The sequence below is a fragment of the Falco naumanni genome, chromosome 5 (genome assembly GCF_017639655.2).
Source record: "Falco naumanni isolate bFalNau1 chromosome 5, bFalNau1.pat, whole genome shotgun sequence".
Classification (NCBI taxonomy): Eukaryota; Metazoa; Chordata; class Aves; order Falconiformes; family Falconidae; genus Falco; species Falco naumanni.
The window spans coordinates 47,273,461-47,287,980 of NC_054058.1; the positions used below are offsets into that span (position 1 = coordinate 47,273,461).

At 43.8% G+C, this 14,520-nt stretch overlaps 1 protein-coding gene across 1 annotated transcript in view; it reads left to right on the forward strand.

The window, feature by feature from the left end:
* Window positions 1-9,208: 9,208 nt before the first annotated feature.
* SLC17A8 (solute carrier family 17 member 8) overlaps window positions 9,209-14,520 on the forward strand; it is a 35,274-nt gene continuing 29,962 nt past the window's right edge. Inside the window, exon 1 of the mRNA XM_040596772.1 lies at window positions 9,209-9,895. Coding sequence (XP_040452706.1) covers window positions 9,753-9,895 — 143 coding nt within the window. The 5' untranslated portion in view covers window positions 9,209-9,752. The remainder of the gene's footprint in view (window positions 9,896-14,520) is intronic.

Genomic DNA, 14,520 nt, shown 5'->3' on the forward strand with positions numbered 1-14,520 from the left:
AATTGTTATTTCCATTATTGTTTTATTTGTTGTTAGCATCCCAGGAGCCTCTGTTTTTATTTCTTGTCCAACTGTGATCCAGTTTCTTTCCAATTTGCTATCTGATCAGGAAACAGAAACTAGAAACTAAAGATGAATTTTTTTAACCATTTGAAATTAATGCTGGTTTTGCTGCAGGCATTAGGGAAACAAACATAACATCTGAAAATTTGATTTGGCTTGACTCAGCACAAAGTATTTTGACACAGCAGGAAAGGACTCAGTTCTCACATATGGTAAAATAGAAATCTGAAGTCTTTGAATCCATCCTCATTTATGGAGGAAAAATGCAGGTGTTGGAAAACCACAGATTTCAAAACCCAAAGGACCATTTTGATAATTTAATCCAAATGCTTGTATAACACGGAATCCCTGGTCACCCCTTTTATCTGACATCAGGTACTGTAGCTCTTAAAGACTGAATTCCTATAGTATACTTTTATGTAATGTTACAAGGACTCTTACAGCTGCCAATAGAAATAGGGTCTCCAGTACACCAGGGACTATACAAATACAAAGGGAGAAACAGTTTCACCCCAAAGTTTCATGTCTACTGATAACATATGCTTGTCTTCTGGGCGGGCCTTTGCACGTGTGAAGTGCTGAAAGAAAGTCCTTTGAGAAAGTAATATGGAAACTCACCTAGGAACCCTGATCTCCCCCTCTGAATCCTGAACTCATGCCCTGATGCTGATAATCCCATGCTTCCCGGGAGCATGAGGCTGACAGAGGCTTCGGCAAGTAGGTGCCATGGTAAGGTTTGGATTTGAAAAGTGTTATCACTCAGTATTAACTCTGGTTGATTGGTACTTGGTTACACTGTGAGTGAAATGATCTTCGCTCACACTGATCTTTATATGGCCACTTCTGCAACATGTCTAAATGTGTGTTCTTTTTATTGTGTCTGGACCCTTCTTTTCTTGTTTCTTTTATTTACTGTATCTACAGATGTGATTTCAGTTGGAAATACAATGGATGAAACTGACTGTCATGTGAAATCCATGGCTGACATTTTTTCTTCAGAAATAATTGGTTTCAGGAGAAAGCTAAAGCTGCTGCAGTGCCCTTCCCTGAAGAAGCTGACCATGGGCAAGTATCACATAAGCATTTTTGTTTCCTGTGTGCAGTGCCCCTGTTCCAGGAGAAGTGCAGTATTACAACTCTTGTCTCCTACTGGAGGATTTTTATTTGCCTTATTTAATGCTTTGCTTCCTGAGATGAATTGACGATTTCAGCTTTGAGTGACTTTAATGCTCTCTGAAACTTCAGAAAAGAAAGTGGCAAAATAAACCCATTTAGAGATGAACTCTCATACTTCCTAAGCTATAATCTTGTGATTTCTTGGGGCCCCAAATGTGGTATTAGCTTTGTGTCCTATTGAAACAAAACATATGGGATCATCTTGTCCCTTCCTCTGTGTTCTCTCTTAACTTTTGAGCTGATTACAACCCTTATCACAGGAATAAAGATTTCTGGGATCTTAAGTGGCTAGATTTGATTAAAAATGGCAGTAGGGTAGCACACATTGGGCAAGATACCAAGAAGATGCCAGGCCTGCTGGCAACGGATGGGGTACGCCCATCTCAAAGGGGGAAAAGGATCTTTGCATAGGAGTTAGCAGGGCTCACTGAAAGAACTTTAAACTAGATTTGAAGTGGGAAGGGATAAAACCAGACTCACTAGAGGTAAGCCTGGGGGCAACATGCCAATATTTGATGAATGGTGTGCTAGCAAGGTCCTTTGCTCTGCCATCTCAGTGGAGTAGGTGATGGAGATCCATATGGCATCAAAGACACAAGGGTTATTGATATGTTAGAAACCACAGAAGCCTGAGAATGGTCATGTAGGACCTAGGACTTCTCCCACCAAAAAGTGGCGGGATCAGTAGCTCAAGTGGAGTGCATCTGCAGCAATGCACACAGCATGGGCAACAAACAGGAGCAGCTGGAAGCTATTGCACAGCAGGAAAATGATGACATAGTTGCCGTCACAGAAACATGGTGGGATAGCTCACACAATGAGTTCTGCAATGGATGGCTGTAAACTCTTCAGAAGGGATAGGCAAAGGAGAGGTGGTGGGTTAGCTCTGTGTGTTAGGGAGTGTTATGATTGTCCAGAGCCTATGATGGTGACAAGAAGGTTGAGTGTTTATGGTAAGAATCAGAGTGAAGGCCAACAATGGAGATATCATGGTGGAAGTCTGTTACAGACCGCCCAACCAGGATGAAAATGAAATATTCTATAAGCAGCTGGGAGACTTCCATTATCTCCAGCCCTTGCTCTCATGAGGAGTCTTCAATTTAGCAGATGTCTCTGGAAATACAGTGCAGCAGAGAGGAAACAGACTATGAGGTTCCTGGAGTGTGTGGAAGGTAACTTCCTGGCACAGCTGGTGAGGGAGCCGGCGGGGGAAGGTGCCCCACTGGGCCTGTTTGTGAACAGAGAAGGACTTATGGGTGGTGTGATGGCTGGAGGCCAACTTGGGCATAGTGATCACAAAATGATAGAGGTTTTGATTCTCGGAGAAGTGAGGAGGGGGAGGCAGCAGAAATGCTGGGTTGGACTTTGGGAGGGCAGAGCCCGGCCTGTTCAGGAGACTGGTTGAGAGAGTCCCTTGGGAGGCAGTCCTGAAGCGCAAAGGAGCGCAGGAAGGCCAGGCAGTCTTTAAGAAGGAAATCTTACAGGGGTAGGAGCAGGCCATCCCCATGTGCCAAAAGACAAGCCAGTGGGGAAGAGGGTCGGCCTGGCTGAACGGAGAGCTTTGGCTGGAACTCCATAAAAACAGGAGAGTTTATGACCTTTGGAAGAAGGGGCAGGCAACTCTGGAGGACTATAAGGAAGTTGTGAGGTTATGCAGGGAGAAAATTCGAAGGGCCAAAGCCCAACTAGAACTTAACCTGGCTACTGCTGTAAAAGACAATTAAAAATGTTTGTATAAATACATTAGCAACAAAGAGGAGGAGGAGGAGGAAACATACTGACACAGGATGAGGAAAAGGCTGAGGAACTTAATGCCACCTTTACCAGTAAGACCAGTTGTTCTCTGGTTACCCAGCCCCCTGCAGTGGAAGATGGGGGCAAGGAGCAGAATGAAGCCCCCATAATCCAATGGGAAATGGATTAGACACACCACTTAGACACACACACAAGTCTATGGGGCCAGGTGGGATCCACCCAAGGGTACCAAGGGAGTTGGCAGAAGTGCTCACTGAGCCACTTTCAACCATTTATCAGCAGTCTGGCTAATCTGGGAGGTCCCAGTTGACTGGAAGTTAGCAAATGTGATGCCCGTCTACCAGGAGGGCCTGAAGGAAGTTCTGAGGCACTACAGGCCTTTCAGTCTGACTTCAAGCTGGGAAAGATTATGGAATGGATCATCTTAAGTGCCACCGCACAGCACATACAGGACAACCAAGTGATCAGTCTCAATCAGCATGGGTTTATGAAAGGCAGGTCCTGCTTAACTAACTGATCTCCTTCTGTGACAAGGTGACCTGCTTAGTGGATGAGGGAAAGGCTGTGGATGTTGTCTACCTGACTTTAGTAAAGCCCTTAACGCCATTTCCCACAACATTCTCCTGGAGAAACTGGCTGCTCGTAGCTTGGACAAGCGTACTCTTTGCTGGGTCAAAAACTGGCTGGACAGCCGAGCCCAGAGAGTGCTGGTAAATAGAGTTCCATCCAGCTGGTGGCCAGTCACAGGTGTGTTCCTCAGGGTTCAGTACTGGGGCCAGCTCTGTTCAGGATCTTTATCAATGATCTGGATGAGGGGATCGAGTGCACCCTCAGTAAGATTGCAGACAGCACCAAGTTGAGGGGGGATGTTGATCTGCTTGAGGGTAGGAAGGCCCTACAGAAAGATCTGGACAGGCTGGACTGATGGGCCGGGGCCAGTTGTGTAAGTTCAACACGGCTGAGTGCCAGGTCCTGCACCTGGGTCACAACAACCCCACGCAACGCTACGACTGGGGGCAGAGCGGCTGGAAAGCTGCCTGGGGAAAAAGGACCTGGGGGTGCTGGTTGGTGGCGGGTTGAATATGAGCCCACGGTGTGCCCAGGTGGCCAACAGCATCCTGGCTTGTATGAGAAGCAGTGTGGCCAGCAGGACCAGGGCAGTGATTGTCCCCCGGTACTGGGCACTGGTGAGGCCGCCCCTCAAACAGCGTGCTCAGTTTTGGGCCCCTCACTCCAAGAAAGACACTGAGGTGCTGGAGCGTGTCCGCAGCAGGGCAGTGAAGCTGGTGAAGGGTCTAGAGCACAAGTCCTAATAGGAGCAGCTGAAGGAGCTGCGGTTGTTTAGCCTGGAGAAAAGGAGGCTCAGGGGGGACCTTACTGCTCTCCACAGTTCCCTGAATGGAGGTTGCAGTGAGGTGGGCGTTGGTGTCTTCTCTCAAGTACCAAGTGACAGGGCAAGAGGAAATGGCCTCACGTGGCACCAGGGGAGCTTTAGATGGGCTATTTGGAAAAGTTTCTTCACTGAAAGTGTTTTTAAGCACTGGAACAGGCTGCCCAGGGAAGCGGTTGAGTCAGCATCCCTGGAGGTATTTGGAAGACGTGTAGATGTGGCACTTAGAGACATGGTTTAGTGGTGGACTTGGCAGTGCTGGGTTAATAGTTGGACATAATGATCTTAAAGGTCTTTTGCAACCTAAATGATTCTGTGATTCTATGAAATCTACCAGAGAACTTCACCAAGATCTTGTCCGTGGGAAAAGCATTGTCAAATTCACACTGCTGTAGACATCAAAGTCTACCAGTCGTAATGTCTATGTGCAGATGAAGGCAGTATTCATCAGTCCTGCTTCATTACTTTGCTCCATTTGGAAGAAAAATGAGGTATTTAAAACATCCAAAGACACTTAATTTTGAAATATTGAAATATTTTAGTTCAATTTAATTCCAAGAAATCTTAAGTTAGGGAGTCAGGGCACCCAGGATTTTCCAGCCTTTGAGCTCTTGATAAGAGCTAAAAGACAAACTCGCCTGGGAAGCCCAGAGCCACAGATAATTAACTCACTTTACCAAAGTAAAGTTCCTCCAAAGGAATAACAAGAGCAAACTGTGCTCTAGCAAGCAGCTCACAAGCACCAGGGATGTCATCACATGGCCTTGAACTGAAAAGAAATCAATTAAAAATTAATACGGTTATTCTAGTCTGACCTTGATTGCTGAGGTGAGGCAACAGTTTGCACTTGCCCATATTTCCACTGGAGGACCCCAGCAGCCTTTGATTATTGTTAAGGCTGACCACACAGCAGGAAGTAAAGCATCTTTATGTTAATTCAGCAGAGACACAAAAAGGTTAAATTGACTTTCCCAGGATGTTAGTGTCAGGGTGTGAACGACTATGATCATTAAGTACTTGTAAGGAGTTCAAAATTGTATGTTTTACAAACATTGGCAGAACTGGCTGCTTGCAAGGCTGTCAGGAATTGTAGTTGAGAGGCACACTAAATGACACCTGCACATAAAATGTGTATGCTACCCAGTCAGCAGTGAAACACTGTAATTTCAGCAGTGAAAAATAGCAGAATTCTCTCTTTTGAATGTGGCAAAGACATTTTCACAACCATTATTTTGAGGAAAAAACAGTAGGAGTAGCATGAAGATGTCTTTTCCTGGCTTTTCAACTGAAGAAATAACTGTAACAAATTAGATAGCCTCTAGGTGTACATTTACTTGCACCTGTAGAAACTATTCTTCCAGGTGACAGTTATGCTTATTGTAGATCTGACGTTTTCATGCTTATTTTTCTTAAGGGGTGCTGCAATTCCAAATCTAGCCCCATGTCTGCAAGGCACAGCTGTTATTAGAATGGCACATCCTATATGAGCACTTGACCAGTTTCCGAGATTTCTTACAACTCATTTTACTCTTGAGCACCCGAGGTAACGATAGTGTACCAGCAGTCCACAGCAGTGCCTGTCTGCATGCTGGGTTTATGTCCATATTGCCTCTAAAATATAGTTTTAATACAGCCTTACAGGCTCTTCAGGGATATAAGTCTGTAGTTTCAGCAGGAGCTACAAGTTGTATGGGCTAGGATTAGTTTTAATTTTGCAAAATATTTCTTTGCAAGTGCAGGCCTAAATCATGCTGTGTCTTGGGCTTAGATTCCAGTTTGCATGCGGCAGATTTACGATGATATGACATAATACAATGTGTTTTAAGGTCTGAAACATCAGAAGGAGAATCACAATGGGGCAATTTAATGTCTGCAAAAGAAAATTCAGGCGTAGGTTTAACAGAGGAAAGAAAAAAGTAGAAACAGTGACAGCTGTGTCCGTAAGAGCTATTGTGTTAGGTCTTGTCAATGAAAAGAGATTTCCTCAGCTGATGCTCCAAAATGTGTACCGGGATTAGTTGCATAGGGATTGCCATGGCCTCATCCAACATATCCTTGCTGGGAATTGGGTGGTGCCCCTGTGGATGGTGCCCCAACAGGAGCAGAGCACTGCAAAGCTGCTGCGACACACTCTGCAGCAGCATTTTTGGAGTCTGGGCTTTTTACTACTCTGTGAACCTGGGGAGAAGGAAGTGGGGAAGGAGTGCTGCTCCTGCCAAGCAGCCTCCTTGCAGGAAAGCAAGAGTAACACCCTTTCTTTACATCTTAGGGAAAGGGTCATTGAATTTCAAAAGGGGCTACTGCTGCAGCACTGCAGGCAGTGGAAGGATTGCAAAGCGTAAAAAGGAGGGAGAGGTGAAACCTGCTGTGAGAAATGTACAGTTCTGCTAGTGGTGAGGTGGGCAGTATTGCTAAGGAGAGCCCTTCCATCTGTGAGGGGGACAAACCCTGCCAGGTGACAGCCAGGATGTATCTGGGAGCTCCTTGAAGCATTCCCAAATGCACTGAGGACAGATCTAAGACTTCCGTGCTGAATGCAGTTAGAGAACGTGTTGATAAGTGAACAAAGCACTGAATTTTGAGCATAAGCTCCTTTTTTATGTCTCCTCTGTGCCCTAACTGAAGTAGGGCCAGAAGTCCAGAAAAAAAGGCAGAATAAACCCCTCTGTTCCACAGCTGCTGAGAGATACAGGTTTTGAGCACCGCTTTCCAACCTGAGCCTCAGTCTTCCAAGGTGATATCTGTGCACTGGAATTTGCACCATTTCCAGTTTGGAGCTGGGCTATTACATGGTTTCAGGTGTTCAGCTGCCTGAAGAGCATTCAGGAAACTATACCAAATGCTAGCAAATACATGTTTGTTTAAATGGAAGACAATTTAATTACATATTTCTATATGTATATACCCCTAAAAAAATTTCATACCTCTGATGTCTGGCAGTTAGCCTGCTAGGGTTCATTTTTTGTGTGCACTCTGATAACTGGAGACCCTGTTTTAATGCATGTGGTTGCATGGGTCTGTGCTCCTCTCCATAGTGGTGACTTTGCTGCCTGAGCTGCTGGCATGCCTGGTGGGCCAGGGTGCACCGGGGCCAGGGGTATGGAGGGAGAAATCAGGAGGAATTTCTTCCTCTTGCTCAGCTGTGGAGGTGGACAGATTCAAGCCTGAGCAGTGTGAGGACAATGAGGTGCAGCTGCTCCCAGGGCAGCAAGACTGCTGCAGGGCGGGTGTAGAAGGCACTCCTTGAGCTGGCGGTGACAGCGGTTGCTGTTCAACCCAGCCAGCCAGAAATAGGCCCAGAGAAGCCCTGCTACAGGCACGTGGGCGGGTAGTGCTGGGAGCTGGCCAGCCCCACCACCCCAGTTGCACTCAGGGCTTGCTATGAGGGGACTGTCTGCTAGGATAAAAGTGCCAGGTAGCTGCGCTGAGTCTGGAGATTTCCAACGCAGTCCTGCCGCACATGAATTATTCAGAGTGAAAGAAACTGGAACAACAGAGGCTCCAGCCAAGCAAAACTTCCTCAGCTCCAAAGTACTGCTTTTTCTCTTCTCTCCCTGCTCTCTCTTTGTGTTTATACTAGGAATGAAGGATTTCAGTGCAGGCTGCTTGTCTGCCTCACCTAACTGTGAGGAGGTGTTTTTTTTCCAATATTCCCTTCTTCATAGTGGAGCTGGGACAATCCAGACATTTGGTATGTGTATTATGGAGGCATCTAAAACCCAGAGGCTGGTGGCCCATGCAAGAAGCCAGGGGAGGAATGGAAAGGCAGGTAGTCCTTGCCCTTCTTCAGCCCAGATTTGCATCCCACTCCACCCTACTCACTTGGTTCAAACACCCAAATGAGGAGTCTGCAAGTAGAAACAACTTAGATGGGTAGTTTCTCTGGACAAATCACTTTCTTTCTTTTTCCTTTTCTCTCTCTGTAGAACCTGGGTAGACCAAACCCTGAACAGAAGTTGGGGGGAAAAGCATGGCCGCTATGTATCCTTATTGGAAGGATAACGACAGGTATAGGGCAGGAGGGAGGGAGCAGAGCTGCAGCAGCTTGCTCGGGGGCACCAGGCGGCTGGTGGCAGGGTTCCTGGGGGGCAGCTGCCTGTCCACCTGCCTTTCACATGGTGATTTGCAGCCAGGGGCTTCCAGGGGAAACCAGTTCTTTTGCTGGTGGCTTGATGGCACTGACAGGCTCTTAATTTAACTTTTTTTGGGAGAGCAAGGGGAATGTGGCAAATGCAAAGCTCTCCATTTTTTCTAACAACCTGGAAAGTCTCTGTGTTCCCTTCCACCCAGGGAACAGCAAAGGGCTGTCAGGAGCCCAAAACCAATATTAAATGGGGCATCTTTTTCTTTTCCTTGTCATCCGTAGCCCAAATCCAGTAACAGAGGCCTTGCCAAAAGCAGAATTTCTTCATCTGACTCCAGCCAACGTGCAGGCGTGACGAGCCTACTGTTGGGCTCTGTTTCCACAAGTGTTTTTATTAAGTGCTTTCTGCCATGCTACGAAAAGTGTAATGTCATCATGAAGTCTCATAGAGTTGGACTTGTTCACCTCTTTCAGCTACTTTGTAGTTCAAAAATGCAATGCATTTAATTTATAGCTGGTCTTTCTTTGCTTATTCAAACAGCATTGCACCAACGCACCTCTGCCTCTGTCTGCCCAAGGGCCCAGGAACATCAATAATAAATGACCATGCTGGGGAAGGTGGCTTTGGGTTCAAACCAGCAGGTGCATTGGGGTAGGGGTGCTCGTCTCGGCGAGGGGTACAAAGTGTACGTGAAATGTAGCTTGCACCAATCCCCTCCCTGCAGAAAGTATTCATAAATGTTTAATAAACTTCTCGCCCTTGCTATAGATGAGGTCCTATTAATGAACTGGAGTGGCTTGAGGACAGGTATTGTGTCCGTTACTATAGCACCACCTTGCACAGGATCTCGGTGTGAAAGAGGCAGGGGAGGGAGGGAGGCAGACAGGCAGGCGGGCACTGAGGATGAGCCCCAGCGAGGCAGCCTGAGGTCTGCCTGTGGAGCAGGCAGCCGCATCCTGCCCAGGGACACCGGCCCCCGGCAGCACCTCCGGGCTGCCAGCTGCAGCATCCCGACTATCTGCCCCGGCTGGTACCCGAGCCTGCACAGATGCACGGCAGAGCTGCTGCAAGTGCACTGCCGAGTCCCTGAGAGCTTCTGAGGGGGTTTTGCTCCAGAGTTCTTCCCGACTGACTTTCTGGCTTTGGAAGATCTGTTTTGATTTTTATTTTTTTTTTCTCTTCCACGCTTCTTTCTTGAGCAACTGGTTGTTATTGTGGAGGTCACCGAAGGGACTGGCAGAGGCTCCTGAGTCTGGCGTCGGGAAATATGACAGCAGAAGCAAATGCTTGTTAACATAAGGGATTTACTGAAGAAGAAAGACAAAATGCCTTTCAAAGGGTTCAGTTCACTGAAGGAAAGATTTTTTAACCCAGGAAAGGAAGAGGTGAAGAACACCGTTAGTGACTCACTGGGGAATCTGAGAAGGTAAAATTCAACAGAACATTCCCAGACAGGTCCATTGGTTCAATTTATTAAAGAGAAATGAAATATAGAAAAATGTATAAACATAAAACAGAATAGAGAGTTGCAAAATTGCTGAGTTCAGATAGTGAGAGCTATCTTGCTGCAAGACAGAAGATGTAAAAGGAGCACTGTTACAACAGCATGTGACTATAGACGATAGAATATTTATATTAAACAAAAAACCAAACATGAAAATGAGTTATAAAATAGCATTCTAATATTACAAAGAGCATGAAAAAGTGTTTTAATTAAAAAACTTCTAAATAATTAAATGGGAATAATTCTGTGGTTTAGCTTGCATGAGAAAAACTGATGATTTAATGGGAATTAACACTCCCAAAATGATGCCTCTTGAAATTAGACTTAACAACCCTAAATTACAGGGGTTTTTTTGAAAAAATTGTTCCAAATCAGTAGAAGAAAATGTATTAAGTAGGGATGCGTATGCGTGTGTTTACTGAGACTAACAAATTAGAAAGAGAAAAAGGAGAAGCAGCTGTTTGCTATAAAAAAGGAAAAAAAAATTAAAGATTTTTATCTTTACTAACAGTTTATGAAACAAAACATTGAAATATTTTTACTATTTTATAAATGAAAATATAATGTAACAAATCACCAGTTTCATAAAGGGAAAGAGATTTCTCATTTAAATGGAAGGTTATTTCTATTCGTAGTGGCCACTGACAAAATGTATTTGTGCAATCAATAGATGTGAGCCAGAGGATTCAGTGGCATTTCTTGTGTGCTTGATGTTAAGTGTGTTAAATCTTTGTATGGGTCAGGCCAGCGTTTTAACTGAATGTATTTTTAGCGACAGAATTGTATTTGCTTTTATACCCATACCTTTACCTTCTTTTGGGAATGCTATTTTGAGTTAAGATCCAGCTCTTGGAACATCTAAACATGCATTTGATCACAAGAAAATGTATGATAATTTACATGTACTATACTACAGCATGTATATGCAAGAAAACAAGCACATACGCTTTTAAAGAAGTTACTAATATGCACTGATAGATTGTCACACTGTTTCTGTACCATGTGAACAGATTATTTGTTTTCCACACAATTTCAAGTTAACCTTTCATGACTTACAGTGTTATAGATGAAGTTTGACATTTTGCTTTTTTTTTACTTTAAAGATACTCTACAGTAATTCCAAGGATTCAATTTTAATTTTAAAACATCAAGTTAAATCATTTTTTCAGTCATAAATTCTCTTTGCTGTTGGCTCTGCTGGCCAATTTGACCAAACACTTGTAGAGTTTGTGTTCAGTGAGTTTCTGATGCGGCAGTACACTGGGTTTGCTATGTCAAAATGGTATGCAAGCTTTAAATTATCCAGATTACTCTCCTCTTGTAGTCATGTGTCAAGGGTGTCAGGCTGCTTCCTACACAGTTGATAGTACTGGCATCCAACTTCAGCAACATTGCTACTGAATCAAAGGAAACCAAGTCTGAGTTGAGATACAAGAAAGTTTGCTGGACTTAATTATTTTCTGTTTTAAACATATGTATACCAGTGTACTAGCCAGTGGAGGAAATAATCCAAACAACAAAGTGTTTTTACTATCCTTGCAGTCAGATCTAAGTAAGAATTGCTGCAAGTTGAGCAGATTCTTAGAAAATATGTAGTCATATTTGAAGGTTTCTGTAAGGAATGGAATGTGCGTGTTTTTTACTTGAAGTTCATTCTCCACAGCTTAGCCTACAAAGGAAAGCATATGCTTCTGTTTTTACATGATGGTACATACATGTACATGCCAGCTGCAACCTTGAGTTTGCTCTTCATTCGAGAACCCAATTGGTTTTAATGTGGTGTAAATCAGCAAAGAATTTGGTTTATTTTCTCATGTTCAACAGATGATTAATTATATTAATATGCATTCTTGATTAGGTCTCCATCTGTGATTTCACTGACTGCCATGTGTTGATGTGGGATTAAAACTAGCAAAGTGGGTAGAAAAATACTTTTTAGCTTTGGTATATATATGATGAGTCTATGCCTTCCTACACATTTCCTCTCTCTTGCAAACAATAGAGCAGATCCAGAAGCCAGTGTCTGGCAAGACCAACTGTTAGATACCAGCTGCTCCATAGCGCTTGTCCACAGACAAGTTCAAACTTGTTTATGCTAAAGCACCATAAAACAACTTACTGCCGCCTCACAGATGTGTAGCAACCTCAGATTATTTTGTGAGTGCTGCAAAGCAAGGCTCTGCCCACAGGAGGTTACTTTAGAATGGCTGGATCCTGGAAGGGAGGCAAGGGGGGCTGAACTGGCGAGACCCCAGAAGTGTCCTTTCTTTAGGCTGTTGCCAGCTGTTTCATTTGTGAGATATTAGAATATGTTTTAGATGTTTTGTACAAAATAGTTTTTGATGCAAAATTGGGTTTGTTCTTGATTAATGCAGTGGGGCAACAACAACAACAGCAAATTTAGAGGATTCAAGGCTTGGGTGAATGGGTGTCAGAGCTGGGGCTCTGCAAGCCTTATGCTTCTCAGAAAAGAAAGTTTTCCTGCAGAGCTTTTTGGCAGGCACACTTTTACTATTTAGTGTAAGAAAAATTCATGAACTTTGTGAATACATGAATTAATGAGATTCAACTAAAATCTCAGGCTCTGTCTACTCTCAGGATTTCAGCGGTTGCTGTTAGCTGGTCCAAGACGCCTATCTTACTGATGAAGTCGGAAGTGACTAAGTGGGTTCACAACTCCGTAATATCACAACGTGAAAAGTCGTACGGGTTATGTCACACAGCTGCTGTATGTAGTCTGGGCTCTGGTAGGTGTAGCTCTGGCTGCTGCAGATGTCCCTTGATGAATTAGACAGTCTAAATTGTTTAACGAACTTGGACCTTGAAGCTGAGTGATATACCCTTGCATTGGACAGGGCTCCTCTGCCTGTACTGGATTGTAGACTTAGCCCTCTCAGGTTTTTCCTTTGTGCACAAGCACAGAGAGTTTAGTGCACCACAGACCATGCAGCACTGCGAACACGTGTCCAGACTCAGCTGGTTTGAGAGCTGTGTGAGGCCCCCTGTGCAACGGTGTCAGTGCAAGGGCACAGTGCACATACGCAGTGCTGCGCTGCGGCACCCAAGGGGCATCCCTCCAGCGTATTGAGGCTGAGGAGAAACTGTGAGGCCGCCCTGCAAAAATTTGCAGTCCCACGGTGTGTATTTTTGAGACACGATGTGAGTTTCAGGCAAATACCATGCAGAAACCAGCCAGAGAGATCCCATGCATTGAGTGACTTACGAATCCCTATCTATACTGGGGTTTTGTGCTAAAGCATCAATCGCAGGATTTGGTATGGAAAATTGTCACTTGGGCAAATGCCTAGAGAGTTAACTAGATCTCAGAAGATTGTATCCACCTTCGGATAAATGATATTTTTCAAAATTCAGTGTGTAGGTTTCTGAAGTTATGCCAGGATCATCAGTAATCTGTTGCATGTGATGACTGATGCTGGATTTGTAGGTGTGAGATTTGAAAATTGTGTATGATTGTGCTGCAGCCGCCTGTGAAAGACTATAATATCTGGTAAAAGTCATCCTAGAATGTGTTTTAACACATCAAGTATTTACATTTGCCTGTTACTGTAGTATCTATGTGTTTTTAATCAAATTAAATGACATGGTATTATTCTAGTCCACCTACATTATGCTTTGAAGAAATAACTAATTCCTGTGCTAAAATCCCATAAATACAGATTGATGATTTATATGTGTTCTAGGGTTGTTACTAATAGGAATTTTTAAAATTTATTTCATTCTTCCAAAATTCTGTATATGACACAGTAGTCATTCAATAAAGAAGAGAATTTTTTTTATACTGTTATTATGACATTTGGGCACAGAACATGGATATAGATATCTTCAAATAGCTTAGCTCTTCTTACTTGCCAAGGGTTGTATGTTTGCTGAAAAAAGCAAACAGATTGATGTAAGGACTAAACATTTCCCAGGCAGCAAAATGCTCTCCTCCATGAATCAGATAATTAGAGCACACTGGCTCTGAAGCAGTTTTCTTCTAAATCATTGGTGTACAAGTGGAAATTTTCAGTAGCACTACCAGAATATATTGATCAATTGGAAGATGTATTTCTCATCTTTTCATGGAGTTGCCATACCTTCATTATATACCTGTTCAATAAAATAAAGCCAAAAGACTTGGTCAGACACTGTCCGTGTTAATATCTGCTCTGCTAGTGCTTCATCCTGGCTCCATTTTTGGACTGCTGTTGCAAAATAGATTTCTTCAAGAGAAATATTCTACAGAGGGGTTAGCATTAATCTCTGGGGGCATGAAATACACTTGTGGGGATTTGGGGTCATGGATCAGTAGTCAACATTCTTCCATTAATGACTAGTTGAATATAATAGCAAAACAATTAATTTCTTTGCAGAGGCACCGCTGGCCCATAGTGCTAGTCCTCGCTCACTGCTTTTTACAGTGAGTATGGAGCAGAAGGATATTTCCATGACTATACGAATTGACAGCCCGCTAAAAATTTCCAGATCACAACAGTTGTTTTGGCTTTGCATGATGTGTCTAATCTTGGCCAGCTGCCATAATAATG